Raw genomic sequence first — 17,024 nt, 5'->3', positions numbered from 1 at the left:
CTGCTGTTTTTATTGTTTATGTTGTTTTTTTAAGTGCCTTTAATTCAAAATAGTCAATATGCCAGAGCAGCTTATTTTGGGGTGGTATATTCTTAACTCCTTCAAGTCTAGAAGCCCCGGACATGCCTGGTTAGGTATCAGAATGGACAACCTTCTCAGCTAACGTTGGCCACGTGTGTAATACATTCACCTAAGATTTACTAAGTGCCTATTACCTTACTCTTACCTCATTTAATTCTGTGTCCCCCACGCAACTGCTCTTCTTGCCTCAGGCTCCTAAAGCTAAGGGATTCTAGTAAGGTGACAGCTGAGCTAGGACTTGCTTAGGGACTCCTAGCCTCGTTCTCTTTCTTCCTCTGCCACCTACTGGTGCGAGGTAGATGAGCCCTGAGATGTCGGGAAGGTCCAGGGTTGGGCCACTCCTTTTCCTCCTCCCTTGGCAGTTCTTGGGTATCCACCTCCCCTTCGCTAAAGTACTGCAGCAGGTGAGCCTGAAACAGAAGCTGCGAAGTGAGAAGCTGCGAAAGGCCCATGCCAGTCCACTGCCACGGGAGCGACAGGAAAAGGCTCGCTCTGCCTTCTCGCAACATTGAGGCGGCTGCTTGGGCAGCCCGTGCCTGCACTCAAGATGGCGGCGTCGGCGACACTCTGCCCTTCTCCAAAATGGCAACCGTCGGTCCCGCCTCCCTGGGCGCCAGGGTCATGTGACACACACAATGGCTGAGCCCCAACTCCAGGCTTCCCAGCAACGCCGTGGGAAAGTCATGACGGCCGCCGCGGGTTCGGCTGGCCGCGCGGCGGTGTCCCTGTTGCTGTGTGCGCTGCTGGCGCCCGGGGGCGCGTACGTACTCGACGACTCCGACGGGCTGGGCCGGGAGTTCGACGGCATCGGCGCGGTCAGCGGCGGCGGGGTGAGCGGCGAGAGACAGATGGCGGGGAAGCGCGGGGGGCGCCGGGAGCCCGCCCCGCTCCGTCCCGCCCCACAGGCCCCCGCGGCGCGGCCCCCGCTTCGTTGCACCCCCACCGCGGCCTCGCTGCCCGCGGGCGCCGGTCAGCCGGAGGTCGGGGCAACCCCGCTGCCGAGCTGGGCCCGGCGCTTGCCGGTTTAGGATGAACCTAGACAGGCAGTAGGGTTTGAACAAGTGAGGATGGGGAGGTCCGGCGAGCAGATGTCAGCTCTAGGTAGTGGCGGGGGATTGGCTCGAACCCTCATGCCGGCAACGGGCCCTGCCTGGGCTGTTCTAGCCACCGAGAGGGCGCTGGCGGGGGTGGGTGGGGGGGCACCGCTCCAGAAGGGGTCAGGTAGCCCGGGGAGCGTGTGAGTACTGGAGAGGACGTCCCCCTGCCATGCTTTGGCTGTGTCTCTTTAGGGAGTTGGTGGGTCAGGTAGTCACACGTCCCCCTCAGTCACTGAAAGAAAGTGAGCACAGAGGCCGGTACCGTTCAATCTTTATTAAAGGAAGAATCTGCTGGGCTGTGCTCAGAGTGGCAGGCAGCCCAGGGCTGCCCTGAAAATGGGGGGACAGCAACTAACCCAGGGCGGTGGGAGCTTATATTGATATGTTGGCGCCAAGAGCTGGGTGATGCCATCAAGGAGGGTAATTATGCTAATGTGGATCAGGGTGGAGAACTGCATCCTCGCGGAAACAAAAGGGGTTTCTGTTTAAGTCAGGAGGCTTCTCCTAAAGGGAAGGGGAGAGGGGAGGAGGTGGGTGGCTCTTTTTTGTACTTGGGCTTGTCTAAAGTGGCGCTGGTTATGTTGCAGATGTATTATTCCTGCCTTTTAAGTATGAGAAAAAGGGTGGAGGTCTTATTCTTCTGAAGCTACTTCCTGCTGGAGATGGGGGAAGATATGGAAAAAATAAAAGATTTAGGTGGCGAGGTACTGGTTTCATGTGGGGGGCTGTATTCCTCCTGGGAAGGGTCACTGATTATGAGGGGCTGATATCCTCCTTGCAGGGACAATTCGGCGACCTTTTGGTTGGCGAAAACCTGCATTTGTTCCTGCAAGAAATTAGAGAAACACCAAATGAGGCAGGGCCCGAGAAGAAGAAGATGGCCTATTATGGTTAAGGGTCCGAGAAATGTTACCAGCCAGGGGGTCCATTTCCATAGCCCACTCTCATTGTCCCAGGAGTCTGCTACAGCCTGTCTCTTTTTAAGCCATCTGGTTGCCGGATTTGTTTGTGTAAAAGCAGCATTCCTCCCCTAGGAATAGACAAAGCCCTCCCTTCTCTGCTGTTAGCAGGTCTAGGCCCCATCTATTTTGTAGCACTAGTTCTGCCAGTATGTTTGTGTTTTGTGTGTACAGCTAATGGCATCTGACTGGCCATAACACACAGCGGGAGCATGTAGTAGGGCTGAGAATATCTTTTGGGAGGATTCTCCTGTAAGTCTAACTAATGCCTGTGGCCCCATAATCCACCCAGATCCTGCAACCATTACTGTGGCTTCACTTTGTGTACAGGAGGTAGCATGTGTAGAAGGTATAGAAGGGAGTAGGAGAAAGAAGAAGGCTAATTGGGTTAGGAGAGAAAAACGGTGCATAATAAAAAGAAAGAGTAGAGAAGAACCTCGTCTGGAGTGTAGTCACAGAGGACCCCTTGCCAGGCTAATTTGGTTATCCACTCAAGGATATCATCAATACTGGAAGTGGAGGGTCGGGACCAATCTTGGAGCAGCTCCTGTGTGAAGGACGTGAAACGGGCCTGCAAGATTGGGAAGATAATCGCCAGGGGGAAGTTCATCCTCCCTCTGGGATTGGGGGAAGAGTGGAGGTCCTGGAGATTTTCAACCTTGTGGGCCCTAAAATGGATGAGGTGTAAGGAGGTGTTGGGTTGGGGGTTGAGCAGAGGGACCCCTCTGGCCTGGTGTTAACAGATTCTTTGGGTAAAGTCTCAGGTGCTAGTTTTACCAAGGATAAGTGATACCAAGGGGCCTTTCCTAGTACTTTCACTGCTGTGGGGATGGTGAGAAATACTGTAGAAGGCCCTTCCCAACATGGTGAGAGAGGTTTTGGGATTCGGGTTTTAATATACACTTGCTGTCCCGGGCTCAGTTTTAAATCTAAGGGGTTGGTGGGGAAAGGATGAGGTAATAGACGGTTGGCCTGTTCCCTAAGAAGATCCCTAATGAGGGCCGACCCCGTGGCGCACTTGGGAGAGTGTGGCGCTGGGAGCGCAGCGACGCTCCCACTGCGGGTTTGGATCCTATATAGGAATGGCCGGTGCACTCACTGGCTGAGTGCCGGTCACGAAAAAGACAAAAAAAAAAAAAAAAAAAAAGAAGATCCCTAATGAGCGAAAAAGTATGGAGATACTGGCCTAAAGGCGATGAGCTGGAAGGAAGAGGTGTGAAAGTGAAGGGTCTGTCATACATAAGTTCGAAGGGGCTGAGGCCTGTGGGTTTGTGGGGGCAGCTCGCAGGTGAGTGAGTGCTAGAGGGAGAAATTGTGTCCAGGGGCGGTGAAGCTCCGTGGACAGCTTGGTGAGCTGTGCCTTAATGAGGTGATTAGCTTTCTCTATTTTACCCGATGACTGGGGTTGATATGGTATGTGTATGTTCCATTTGATATGTACTGCTTGTGCTGTGAGTTGTGTAATCTGGGAAATGGATGCAGGGCCGTTATCAGACTGGAGGCTGGTGGGCAAGCCAGAACAAGGGATGATTTCTGAGGTGAGAGTTCATGTAACCGATGCTGCATTCTCTGAAGTGGAGGGGAAAGCCTCAATCCAACCAGAGAAAGTATCTACTAAAGTAAGAAGATAACGTGTTTTCTTGTGGGGAGGCTTGTGGTTAAAGTCAGTTTGCCAATATTGGCCAGGAGTGTATCCTCTGGCCTGGTGGGTGGGAAAGGACTGAACTTAGAGGCCACCTTGATTGGAGCAACGAGTACACAAAGGACAGTTTTGAGTGATTTGTTTTAGTAATTTGGCCATGTGGGGAGAGTAATATAAGGGCTGAAGAAGGCGTGGTAAAGGTTCATAGCCTATATGAACTGAATTGTGGAAATCTAAGAGGATTTGTTCAGCTTGTGTGGTAGGGAGGACATAGCGACCAGAGAGAGTATACCAGTAGTCTTTCCTCTGTGCTCTCAACTGTTGGAGGTGTTGTATTTCTTGGGGTGTGTATTGGGGTAAGGGCATAAGGGCCATGAGAAGGACCTGAGCAGGAGAGGAAGAGTGGGGGCCTGGTGATTGAGCAGCCTGTTTTGCAGTTAGATCTGCCAGTTTGTTTCCCTGAGCTATGGGGTTGTTGGAGGTTTGATGTCCTCTGCAGTGTATAACCCCAACCTCCTTTGGGAGTTGTGCACTCAAGAAGAATCTTGATAAGATGTCCGTTTTTTATGGGCCCTCCCTGAGTGGTCATGTATCCTCTCTCCTTCCATATGGCTGCGCAGGAGTGTAGGATGTGGTGAGCATACTTAGAGTCAGTGTAGTGAGAGTGCGGGTGAGGGCAATGAGTTCTGCCTGTTGGGAAGTGGTGTTGATGGGGGCAGCCTCAATAGTTTGTGTTAGATTTACTATGGCATAACCTGCCCAAGGGGTGGGTATGGAGGTGGCGCTCTCATCTATAAACCATGTATGTTGGGGCCACCTAATGGGATGCTGGGAAATGTGTGGAAAGGGATTGAGAAAAAGGTCTAAAACCTCTGTGCAATTATGTTCTAAAGGTTGTGAGTGTTTTGGAAATAGGGTAGCTGGATTTAAAGGAGGGCAAGGTTTGAAAGAAAACAGAGTTTTCAATGAAAGTAAGGTGAATTAGTTGTAAGCGGGAGGGGGAGAGAATTGACACGGCCTTGTGGCTGATAAGGTCTTGGAGATGATGAGGGGAACAAATGACCGTTTGTTGTCCAAAAGTTAGTTTAGAGTTTTCCTGTGTTAAGAGGGTGGCTCCCGCCAAGGCCTGTAAACAAGGGGCCCATCCCCAGGCTGTGGTGTCCATTTGTTTGGAAAGGTATGCAGCAGGGGAGAAGATTTCTTCCACTTCTTGTCCCAAGACCCCGACTACCAGTCCTTGGGTTTCAGTGATGTATAGGATAAATGGATGAGATAGGTTTGGGAGGGATAGAACTGGGGCTGCGACGAGAGTGGCTTTTAATTGCTGGAAAGGAGAATGAATGGATTTTGTGGAATCTAAAGGAATTGCAGGATCACCTTTGGCTGCCTCATAAAGCAGTTTTGCTAGCACACCAAAGTTAAGAATCCACACACGGAGATATCCTTCAAGCCCCAGGAAAGAGAGAGTTTCACTCTTTGTAGTAGGAGTAGGGAGTTCAGAAATTAAACTCTTGTGATCCACCATTATTTCTCTAGTGTTGGGGGTGAGGCGGACTCCCAAATAAGTGACTGAAGGGGAAGAAATTTGGGCCTTACTGGGGGACACTTGATATCCCCTGGAGGCCAGGAAATTAAGGAGAGCAACAGTGTGGGCCTGTGAATCCTCATAGGAGGGGCTAAAAAGGAGGAGGTCATCCACATATTGTATTAACGTGCTAGAGGCTGGAGGAAGTTCAGATAAGTCTTGAGCTAAGGCCTGGCCAAAGAAGTGGGGGCTATCCTGAAACCCCTGACGTAGTACTGTCCAAGTAAGTTGTTGGGAATGACGAGTATCAAGGTCAGTCCAGGTGAAGGTGAACAGGTCTTGACAGGAAGGGTGTAAGGGGATAGAAAACAAGGCGTCTTTGAGGTAAAATACAATGAATAAACAGGTTGTTGTTGGGATTGTGGATAGAAGAGTAGTGGGGTTAGAAATGATTGAGGTTATGGGTAAAATGGCCACATTAATGGCCCTGAGGTCTTGAACTAAACGGTATGAGCCATTAGGCTTTATAACCGGAAGGATGGGCGTATTACAGGGTGAATGGGTGGGTTGTAGAAGATGAGAAGAAAGGAGTTTGTTTATAAGGGGCTTTAACCCTATTAAGTGTTTAATAGTGGATAGGGTATTGTGGAACATTAGGGAAAGAAGAATCCCACAGCCTCAAGAGGATGGGAGGGTGATGAGTAGTGATGGAGGGTGAGGAGGTATCCCATACTACAGGATTAACTTGTCAGGGGGAAAAGGGAGGGTAGAAGTTTCAGGGCTCAGGTCTGGGGCGGCCTGCAACAGGAGTATTGTAGCTGGAGTTAAAGTGTTCAGGGTAAGGGTAGCTTTGAATTTGGAAAGGATGTCCCACCCCAATAAGGGGGTTGGGCATTGAGGCATTATTAAAAATTTGTATGTGAATTGGGTGCGATGTAGGGTGCAGGAAAGGAGTTGAGTGATCTGTGGGCAGTATTCTGATCCCATGACCTCTACTATTGTAATAGAGGAGCAGGTTGTTGGTCCTGCATATTCAGGAAGGGTAGAGTAAGTGGCCCCTGTATCGATGACAAAAGAGATCGGCTTACCTGCTATGAGGAGAGTTACCCTGGGCTCACGTGTGGTGATCTCCGTGGGGGCCTTGGGCCCTGGGCATCATCAGTCCTCCTCCTGGGCAAAGCCTAGAAGCTCCGGTAGAGATGGCTGTGGAGCTGAAGGTTGTAGGTTAGAAACTGGGCCACTCCCTCTCTGTCGAGTGGCACAATCAACTCCCCAGTGACCTAGCTGTCTGCAGTGAGGATAAGGTCCCAGAGGAAGCCTTGGATTGAGACATGCTCATGCCCAGTGGCCTGGTCGACCGCATTCGAAGCAGTTTCTGGGTGGCTTGTCTCTTGAGGCAGCTGGCTTTGGAGTATCTGAGCCTCTGGTGGCATTGGTCAGAAGCTGGTATTTGGCCTGATCTCTTTTGTAACGATCTTTTTTCTCCTCCTCCTCTCTGTTGTTAAAAACCTTGAAAGCAGCATTGAGGAGGTCTGGTTGGGTAGTATTTGGACCATCCTCAAGTTTTTAAAATTTTTTTCTAATATCAGGGGCTGATTGAGTAATGAAATGAGAGTGTAATAGAGCCAGGCCTGCTGGAGTGTTTGAATCTATATTTGTGTATTTATGTAAAGCCTCAGAGAGACAGGTTAGGAATTCGCTGGGATTTTCAGTGGATCTGTGTGTGATCTCTCTAAGCTTGTCATTATTGACTGACTTGTGGGTAGCCTTTTGGAGGCCATGAAGTAGGTGTGTGATCGTGTCATCCTGGAGTTCCCGATCCCCATGGCCAGTCTGGTAGTCCCATTTTAGGTCTGTGTGAGGGATGGCTGCAGCCCCCACAGGCCTCTTGTTATTCTGGGCATGTGCCTCATCTGCCTGTTACTGGGCTGCTGTCCAGACTTGTTCCCTATCTTCGAGAGAGAGTGGTAGTGAGAATCATAAAAATATCATGCCAGGTGAGATCATAAGATTGGGTGAGATATTTGAATTCTTTGGTATATGTATCTGGGTCAACTTGAAAAGATCCTAAACATTGTTCGATCTGGGAGAGATTGGAAAGAGAAAAGGGAATGCGTACCTGGATAATTCCTGCCACCCCGGCCACTTCACGGAAGGGTTATAAAAAGCCGGAGCTGAGGCGGAGTTGTTACCTGATGAATGGGGGAGAAGGAGAGGGGTTGATTGGCTGAGGACGAGCATCTCGAGGCCAGGCAGAGGGAGGAGAGAGAAATGTGGAGGGCTGACGGATCAGAAAATTGATCCGAGTCTGGAAGGAGAGGTCGAGCATGAGCTAGGAGGATTCAAGACACAGGACAGTTTCGACAGAAGAACATGTTCAGAGATAGGAGAAGGCCTGAACAAGGAATCTCTACAGCTTTTGCCATTTTGGCGAGTGTCTAAATCTAGTGCCATCTTGTGGCCACTGGGATCCATTGTAATGAGGCGTTTGAGTTTTAATGTCTCCCTGGAGGCCGAGAAATTGGCCAGGAGACGGGTCCAGAGGCATAGAGCAGCCCAGAGGTATAGAGCACTGAATACAGTAGAAAATGGGATGGGCCGGGACGTTTAGGTTCAGTGTCTCCCTGGAGGCCAAGAAATTGGCCAGGAGACAGCCCAAGGGCGTAGAGCGTGGAGGTTTAGGTTGTGAAGATTCCATTTACAGAGTGAGAAAGGGCAGTCAGTCCTGGTAGAAGAAGTGTGCCAACAAAGAGCATCCTCTCTGTTGCCCACTTTCTTTTTGAGAGGAAAAAAGCCCACTGACCAGCTAATGAAGCATCCTTCAATAGCTGGGGGGCACGAGAAAGGTTCCCTTGGCCAGACACCTGGGCTTTCGTAGAGACCTGAGTCATAGAGAGAGTAGTCAGGGGAACCATAGAAGTAGGCAGGACAGACCCACTGACTCGCCCTGAATTGAGGCTGGTGTTGGATGCATTGGTTTGAAATGGCAAAAGGAGAGAGAGTCCCGAGTGTACGTGGTTTCAGCAGGTCCAGGAAGGGCGGCCAAGGGCCAATCACCACCAGAGAGAGGGGATCGTCCACAACGTCGGCCAAAACCCTTCCTGGGTTTCGGCACCATAAAGAAAGAAAATGAGCCGAGAGGCTAGGTACTGTTCAAGCTTTATTAAAGGAAGAAATCTGCCGGGCTGTGCTCAAAGTAGCAGGCAGCCCAGGGCTGCCCTGAAAATGGGGGACAGCAGCTAACCTAGGGCAGTGGGATCTTATATTGGTGTTTTGGTGCCAAGAGCTGGGTGATGCCATCAAGGAGGGTCATTATGCTAATGTGGAACAGGGTGGAGAACTGTGTCCTTGCAGAAACAAAAGGGGTTTCTGTTTAAGTCAGGAGGCTTCTCCTAAAGGGAAGGGGGGAGGGGAGGAGGTGGGTGGTGCCATTTTGTACTTGGGCTTGTCTAAAGTGGCGCTGGTTATGTTGCAGATCTATTAGTCACTAGTGTAGGGTGCTGGGTGCACTGGGGCTCTTTCAGAGGGAAGAGTGCTGTATATTTTTGTTTGGAGGCGTAACTGCTGTCTCAAGGTCTTTTTAGGAAGATAAGAGGCCTGAAACTATCTGGGACTTTTAAATTTTAAAAATATTTTTTAGTGGGAGGGAGGCTGCACTATTAGCCACTGATAGCCTAGGACTTTTTACTGTTGTGTGCTGTTATTCTGTGGAGGGCAAATTACCCCCTGGAAGGGCCAGTACCTCCATGCCTAATTGGTGGTATCTGTGTGCAAAGAGGTGGGAAATGTTGGTGCTCCACTTAAGAATAAGAATCACCAGGTGTGCTTGTTAAAGTGACGATTGTCTTCCCTGAACATTCGTTGTTCTTCTGGAGCGGGACTTGAGGATTTGCATTTTAACAAATACACCGGTTAATTGTCATAGTAGGTTTTGAGAGAGCTTTTTCCTGATTCAAGGATCTCAGGAGCAGTGGATTTTTTTTTTTTTTAAATTTTAAATTTTAGAATAGTTTTAGTTTTACTGAAAAGTTTTGACAATACAGAGTTGTCATACACCCCGCAGCCAGTTTCTCTTATCACCATTGCACATTAGGATTGTACATTTGTCACAATAAATATTGCTACATTATTAATAATTAAAGTCCATACTTCATTCAAATTTCTTTAGACTTTACCCAATGCCCTTTTTTTTGTTCCAGTATTCCAACCAGGATACCACTTTATATTTAATTGGCATGTATTCTTAGACTTCTCTGGGCTGTGAAGTTGGGATGAGTTCTTTTTATGTGGGCATGCTGTAGGATTTACTTGAGAAGAAACATGAGGGCAATTACAGCTTTTTGCAAATTGTGATGGGCGCAGAAGGTCATTTCCTTAGCTCCCTGGTCATGCCAACAGGTGGCTTCGGGCCTGGGAGGTTTCTTGAATAGTATGATTGTTCCCGGCTCCTAACGGTATTTACTTGCCCTTGTCCCATCCTTTGTTATACCCCCTTCTGTTTGTAATCTTTGGGGCCATGGGGATTATTGTGGCCAACCTTTAGGTGAGAGGGGTTTTGTTTCCTTGTTCTGTACCCCAGATCATGTCCAGAGCTAATTTTATTTGAAAATATTGAGGCTGAACTCTTGAACTCTTGGTTTGTTTTTGGTTGAGTGAGATGGAGCTTGCATCCTTAGATTTAATTCAGAATGGGTTTGAATGCTTTCTTGCTGTGTGGGTGACCTGGCTTTTAGTGTTATCACAGATGTGATCTGCTGACTAATTTTGGTTAGTAACTGGTTTCAGGTTTAGGGAGGAGGAAGTTATTTCAAGGTTTTTGAATGAAGAAATGTTCCCATGGCTGCTTCTTGGGCCTGTAAACAGTTCCAGGCCTTATTCATGCAGTGTGTTTAGTAATCTGATAATTCATTATTGCTAACTGGTGCATTTCAACATTTGGTTATATTGCCTTTGACTAATGCTTTTGCATTGGTTGTGGCTATAGGTTTGCAAAAGTGTAATAATGTGGTGTGTTTGTGTAAAGGTGGTACTTTCTGTATTAAGGGTAAGACTGTGTAGAGGGAAAAATAACACCAAAACAATAAAATACACAGTTCTAATGGCATAATTCAGGGCATGAAGCATTGTTTATCTCGGGTCGAGGATATGTTAGTGTGCATATATATTGTTCATTCATTTAACGACTGCCTGCTTTAGTATTTGAGTCTTTGATAGGCTGTAAGCTCTTTGAAAATGATGTATTTTTAATAATTGTGTTTATAACATCTGCCATTTGTTGAGAGCTTACTATGTGCCAGGGGTACTGTTGTAAGTTCTTTACATACATCTTATTTTAGTCTTACTACAGCTGAGTGAGTAAAATAACCTACTTTACAATACTTTGCTCGTGATATATCTTGTAAATGATGGAATCGGGATGCTTGGTCTGACTCAGCCTCTTACACTACGTTGCCTGCACTAGTGCAACAAAAAGTAACAAAGATATTAAACAAGTGTTTAATGAATAAGAAAGAATGGGGATATGAACTTGAATAAGATGCAGCCTGTGTCCTCAAGGAACTTAGAGGTGAGACAGAAAAGTAAAGCAGCAATTAGGGCACAGGGTTGGAAGTGTTATGCTAGAGATATGGACCTGGTGCCATGAGGACTCAAAGGAGAGGTACTTACCTCTCGTCAATGGGCAGGGACAGAAGGTATCCTTTTTTGAAGATGTGGAGTTTGAGCCAAAAGCTGAAGGATGAATTCCAGTTATCCAAATGAGGATGCGGGTACATTCCAGGCAGAAAGAAAGTAGTTTGAGATACTTAGATAGAAGGTGTGAGAGTGATAAGGGGTGAAGTGTCAGAGTTAGGATACAAATAGGGGATTTGGGTGCAAAACTGAGTAATTTGAACTTTATCCTGAAAGCTATTGGGAAAGGGGAAGTCTTAATAGGTTTTAACACAGTAGTTCATGATTACATTTGTGTTCTGGGAAGATTAATGTTAGTAGTATGGAAGACAGAATATAGAGAGGCAGAATGGGGTTCTTGAGACCATTTAGGCTTTTCTATTAAGTAATGAGGGCCAAGGTAAGTCAGTGGGATTGAAGAGTAGGGAATGGATTTGAAAGATATTAAGGACATCTTGGTGACTGATGATGGATGGGAAGTTTGGTGAAAGGGTAACCCTAATTTTATGGTTTAGGCAGATGCCAATGCAGGAGAAGGAACAGATTTAGGCGAAAAAGCTGTGTTTAGTTTGGGATGTGTTCAGCTAGATAGGATGGGTGGCTAGAGGGCATCTCCATGGGTCTGTGGCTCAGTGGCTGGAACTGGGGACATTCTGGCTGTGAGAGAGTAGACGTGGGCACAACCAGAATGTCAGTGGCAGCATATATGAGAATATAAAATAGGATGTTGAACACCATAAATGTGAAGTATCTTGTCCCTGTCATACACCTGGCAAGATGTTGGTGGTTTGAATGTAGGGCTGTCTGGCTTCCAAGACTGGCTACATGCTACTGTTTATGCTGAAAACCTACCTTTTTTTATTCCCCTTGCTTATATGGCCTCCCAAAGGATAGATTATGGGTCAGTTATTTGTTTTATGATTTCATTTTTCAAGCAGTCATTGGCTGCGATCTAGGTATGATCAAGTATTGGTTGCTGCACTTTCCACCTATGTCTTATCTTGCATTCTGATGCCAGTCTTGTGTGACGTTTCCTTAGTCTAGCCTTGCCTGGTATTATGTATGGTCATTCTTCATAGTAACAGAAGAATGAGGAGAGTAGTGCTTCGTTTCAGCATTGCTGCTTATGATAAGTCCCTGTAAGATGTTGAGGTGGAAAATTACCTGAGATACATCCTTCCCATACTAGCCGTGAGATATTGTTGTTGGCAAGTGGTCTTAAGATAGAAAACCTGTTGTCAAAGTAGGTTTGTAATCATGAGGTTCAACAATAGCCTTATTAGCAAGCCTACCTCCCAGCTAACCCTCATCCCAGAAGAGAAACTTTTAGCTGTTAAACAGACAAGAGCCCTCCTTGTTTAATGATTGGCAAAGCAAGGGCAGGCAAACAAACAACCTGGGAAATGACTTTCCATAGCTCCACCTTGCCTAAGAACTGGCAAATATGGGCCTGCCGGGTGGGTGGTGTGCATACACACGATGGACAGGTATTCATTATTGAATTTGTTTATTTATGCTTTTGAAAACTTCTATTTTAGGCAACCTCCCGACTTCTGGTAAATTACCCAGAGCCTTATCGTTCTCAAATATTGGATTATCTCTTTAAGGTAATGAAAGAATAATTATTTAATGGTACCTGTGACATTTTAGAAACTCTACGGTGAATTTCACTCATAGAATTTTATCAGCTTCACAATTCCAGTTTTTGAAAAATATGGCAGATTACTTTTGGAATAAATTGCTGTTTGAAGTTTTGCTTTTGTTTTCTCATCTGTAAAACCAAAGACAGAAATTAGTAATTGTCTTGAGGTGTTACATGATGAAGCATGGTATTAATACTATTACTTCTTTCCACAGCCATACTTTGGTGCCTCTTTGCATGTTCTAAAAGTTGAAATAGGTGGTGATGGGCAAACAACAGGTAGGAGTATGGAAAATAGGATTTTTCTTGCCAGTGTTTTAATCTGTACCTAACCATATGAACTGTGATTTCATACTGACACTTTTGAGATTGTTCCTTTTTTAACTGTAATTATTTTAAAAAATTACATAGAAATATGAATTTTCTATCAAAAACAGTATTCAGACTTTAAATTGCTTATTTTGGTGAAGTAATAAGTAGTAAACAAATTCACAGTTTTCTAAGAACTATATACACTAGACATGGTCATAGGGAGAGTTTGGAATTTTATTGAGAAGTTAGAAAAAGATTTTAATTTTGTATAGAACATGTAAGGTGTTATTAACATATGTGGTAAAAGTATAAGTAATTAGTATTTCAAAGATATAGCTTTTTTCTTTTAAAAACAAAACCATTTTTAATCCCTAAATCTTTAGTCTTCATTGTCACCATTTTGATTGGCTTTGTGTAGTACGTATTATCAATTAGCAGTTTTATAGGCCTCTGGTTTCCAGGAAGAAAAAGAAAAATTAATTCTTATAGTGATTAGATATTATTTATAGGTCAGATTCCATTACAATGAACTCTAGAGTAACTTCTGTATACTTGCATTCCTGCTAGTGATTTGGAAGTTTTTTGTTAAACAGATGTACCTGTATGGTGGTATTAGTGTTGAAAGAAAACATGCAAATCAAAAACAAAGAAAACCCCGTAACAGAAATTTTTCCCAGGCCATTGCGAGAAGACGTGTATTTCATTATCAAAACCTTTTAGGCAGAGTTGTTAATGACTGGCCAGCTTCATTTGCTGAAGTTAAATTAGAGGTAGAGATACATAATAAGCAGGCAGTTTTTATAAATTCTGATGTTTACCTTTAGGAAGAAATGGATGAGGGTCCCTCTTTTTGTAAGGCCTTACTTAGCAAGGGCAGATGTTTGTGAAGCATGGGACTTTGATGTCAGTTACCTACCTCAATGTTATGTCATTACCTCAACTAACTATAGATCTTTTATAGGATTTTGTCATTGTTATGGTGGGGATGTAAAGTAAGGCAAATAATAACTAAAGCCAAAATGTTTTTGTTATTTTAGTTATTATTTTAGTTATACTAAGTTTCCATTTATATTGTCAGAGCTAGGGCTCAGTCCCTCCAAACCCACTGTATAGTCTGGGTCCCCAGACCCCTCACATGCAGGTCTATGCTAGGTAATTGGGAAAGATTCCAGGAGCTGTTGGCAGATAACATGAGTTCAGTCCTCAGCTTCCTCAGCTGCAGCAACTTACAAGGCTGGCAGTGGCCGTGGCCTTGCAGAGGGTCTTGGAAGCACTAGCAGCAGCAGCAGGCCTCCAGCAGCAGTAGTGGCCTCTCCAGGCCCCTCCCCCACGGGGGGACATCCTGGGGATGAGAGGTGCCATGGATCAGGGTCACTCATCCTTATACTTAAGTCCATAACCTAGGACACCTGGGTGCACATGCGCAATTACACTAGACGATAACCAAGGAATACCTGAGCGCATATGCCCGTTTACATCAAATGCTTGGCAAGATTCTGAACATCTGAGGGGCCCTGACCATTTTTCCTATATTTTCCCAACAGGGGATGTGTACTCACTCCTTTTTTTCTTGAAACTCTTGCTAAATGAAGATATGTTATATTCTCAAGGTGTAGGGTATGAGAATTGGGGCTCAGGAGTCCTGTGATTCACATCCAGAATTGAGAAGCTTGTAGTTGAGGTAATGTGAATTTACAGTTGGACATGGGGATTTGAAAACGTCAGGGAGATCCAGAGCCCTGCAGAATGCACTACTAGGAATTTTCAGTTATATAAGGTGATAAAAATTTTCTTAATACTGCTTGTGATAGGAAGTTGTGCTTTTATTATTTAAGAACTTTACAGTGCTTAGTAAAATGAAAAAGGGGAAATTATATGCTTTGATCATCTATCCTCAGTTATATAAGATTATTTGTATTTGCCCAACTCCAAGATTGGAACTTGAGTACTACTTTTGTGAAGTGTGTGTGTGTAGGAGGGAGTGGCTCTAGGAAGCATCATTCATGGATCATTTTCTTCTTTTGCTGTCTTCTATTCAGATGGCACTGAACCCTCCCACATGCACTATGTGCTAGATGAGGATTATTTTCGAGGATATGAGTGGTGGTTAATGAAGGAAGTAAAGAAGAGGAACCCTGATATTATACTTATTGGTAGGAAGTGAAATTTGCAATGCTTCTATATTCTCTTTTCCTTTAACTTTTAACTTCTAACTCACATTGGTGGAGCCTCTCTTAATACTGAAGTACTAATGTCGTTAATGCTACCAGTATGCCACCAGCAGCAAAGCATGTGCCAGGCATGATCTGTTTTTTGCCCTTGAATGTTTTGTCAGATCTTTATTATACCTCTGGTGTAGGGGCATTTCTCTTCCCATTTTGCAAAAGAAGCAGTGAAGGCTTAGAGAGGTTATGACACTGACCTAAGGTCAAAAGACAGTAAATGGCAAAATCAGGTTTAGAACCTAATTCCATTCTTTCTTTCTTTCTTTTTTTCTTTTAAAAAAAAATTTCCTGTGATGCTAAGGTACTTTTCTCTACAAAATCTCTCATCAATATTTGTAAAAGGGTAATACTATTTACCAAATTGAATATTACATGCTATGAGACATGCCAAGTAGTTACAACATTATATGTTACATGGAGTAGTAGACCCCATTTTTAAAAGAGGTATGTACAAAAGTGTTTTTTGTTTGTTTTTGAACCTCAGTGATGTGCTGGTCACTGTTCCAGGGACCAAGGATACTGAACAGTCCAGTCCCCAATTCCCGCCCTCTGGGGCTTAGGTTCTAGTAGCAGGATAATTGCTCAAATGGGACTATATTCATTTTAAAGTTCTGTAGCAATGAATACAGAGCCTGTGAAATATTTCAAACATCCAGAGTGGTGGGATACTTTCATCATTTGAAATGAATTTGATTTTTTGAAACAGGCTTACATTCAGGCTAAGTGAAATTGATGGTCCATTTTAACAACTCGATTTCAAGTTATTTTAAAAATTTTCTCAGCAATCAAATTAAAGGTAAGAGTAATATTTTTGAAATTAAAAAAAAAATGAGGAGTGAGTATATTATCTCTAAATGGACTTTTAAAAGAGATTCCAGAAATGTTTTGAGCAGTAAAAGCATCACTGAATTCAGCACAGACTCACCCACTGGGCTGCTTTCATAGTCAGACCTGATTTAAATGTAGAAAATCTGGCATTCTAAACCATATCCTAACAAAGACTTACACATGGTGAGCCTTCAGATTGTGTTTAGCATTTCATTGTTTTCAAATGTTTCATTATTGTAATGTCACATTTCTTGTGTAATACATTTTGGGATTCCTCTCAATTTTAGAAAAATAAGCATTTTCTCATTTTGATTTTGATTTTTTCAGTGGGGAACTAGATTGGTGATATATTTAACAGCTACAGAACTTAACTGTTGAGATTATTTTAATATATCAGTAATAGAATTAGGATTTAGAATTGTAACTAGTGCTTTTCTACTCTTTTTATTACTTAAAAAGCATAATCAGGGTTATTGGAAGAATATGAACTTATTTAATTATATCATTTAACAAAGGTATATTTTAAGTCATTGGCATTTATATTTATATAAGGACAAACTAGTTTTGCTAAATTTGATTGCTTAATATTTTAATTAGCCTTGAATAGTAATAAGATGTACTAGTGAATGAGAAATTTGTTATACTTACATCGTAGGAGTAGATTAGCATAAACCTTTCAGAATTCTTTAATTTGGTCTCAGAGAAGAGAAATTGAATATTAAATATCCCAACAGATGGTGGAGATGTTAAGTTAAAATGTATGGTACATTTCTTTCTATTGGTAAATATCTTAGAGAGGGGTGTTTGTTTTATGTTTTTATTTTGTTGTTTTCTTGAAAGAACATTTTGAATTATGGGACCTGACTTTAGGGATCAATAAGGAATTACAGTGTCCATAGATAAAAGGCATTTCAGGAATTTGTGTGTGATATATAATCTTTCTTTCAGGCAGATCTATTTTGACTTTTTTTTGGCTGCTGAGTGGCTTTTTTTGTTTTGTTTCTTTTGTTTTGTTTTCAATAGTGCCAGCACTGTCATACCCA

The 17,024-nt window shown here is 44.1% G+C and overlaps 1 protein-coding gene across 3 annotated transcripts in view; it reads left to right on the top strand.

Moving 5' to 3' along the window:
- Nucleotides 1–716: 716 nt before the first annotated feature.
- Nucleotides 717–17,024, top strand: part of GALC (galactosylceramidase) — a 67,339-nt gene continuing 51,031 nt past the window's right edge. The window contains exons 1-4 of one of the 3 annotated variants that reach the window (XM_063089143.1): nucleotides 717–911; nucleotides 12,513–12,581; nucleotides 12,832–12,895; nucleotides 14,968–15,081. In XM_063089143.1, the coding sequence (XP_062945213.1) occupies nucleotides 717–911; nucleotides 12,513–12,581; nucleotides 12,832–12,895; nucleotides 14,968–15,081 (442 nt within the window). Of the gene's footprint in view, nucleotides 912–1,800; nucleotides 1,883–12,512; nucleotides 12,582–12,831; nucleotides 12,896–14,967; nucleotides 15,082–17,024 lie in introns of those variants that run through there. The other 2 variants (XM_063089145.1, XM_063089144.1) reach the window with 2 other exon arrangements.

Source organism: Cynocephalus volans, chromosome 3 (assembly GCF_027409185.1).
Source record: "Cynocephalus volans isolate mCynVol1 chromosome 3, mCynVol1.pri, whole genome shotgun sequence".
Taxonomy (NCBI): domain Eukaryota; kingdom Metazoa; phylum Chordata; class Mammalia; order Dermoptera; family Cynocephalidae; genus Cynocephalus; species Cynocephalus volans.
Note: the sequence above shows the minus strand (reverse complement) of the source record. Positions and strands in the feature narration are given on the sequence as shown.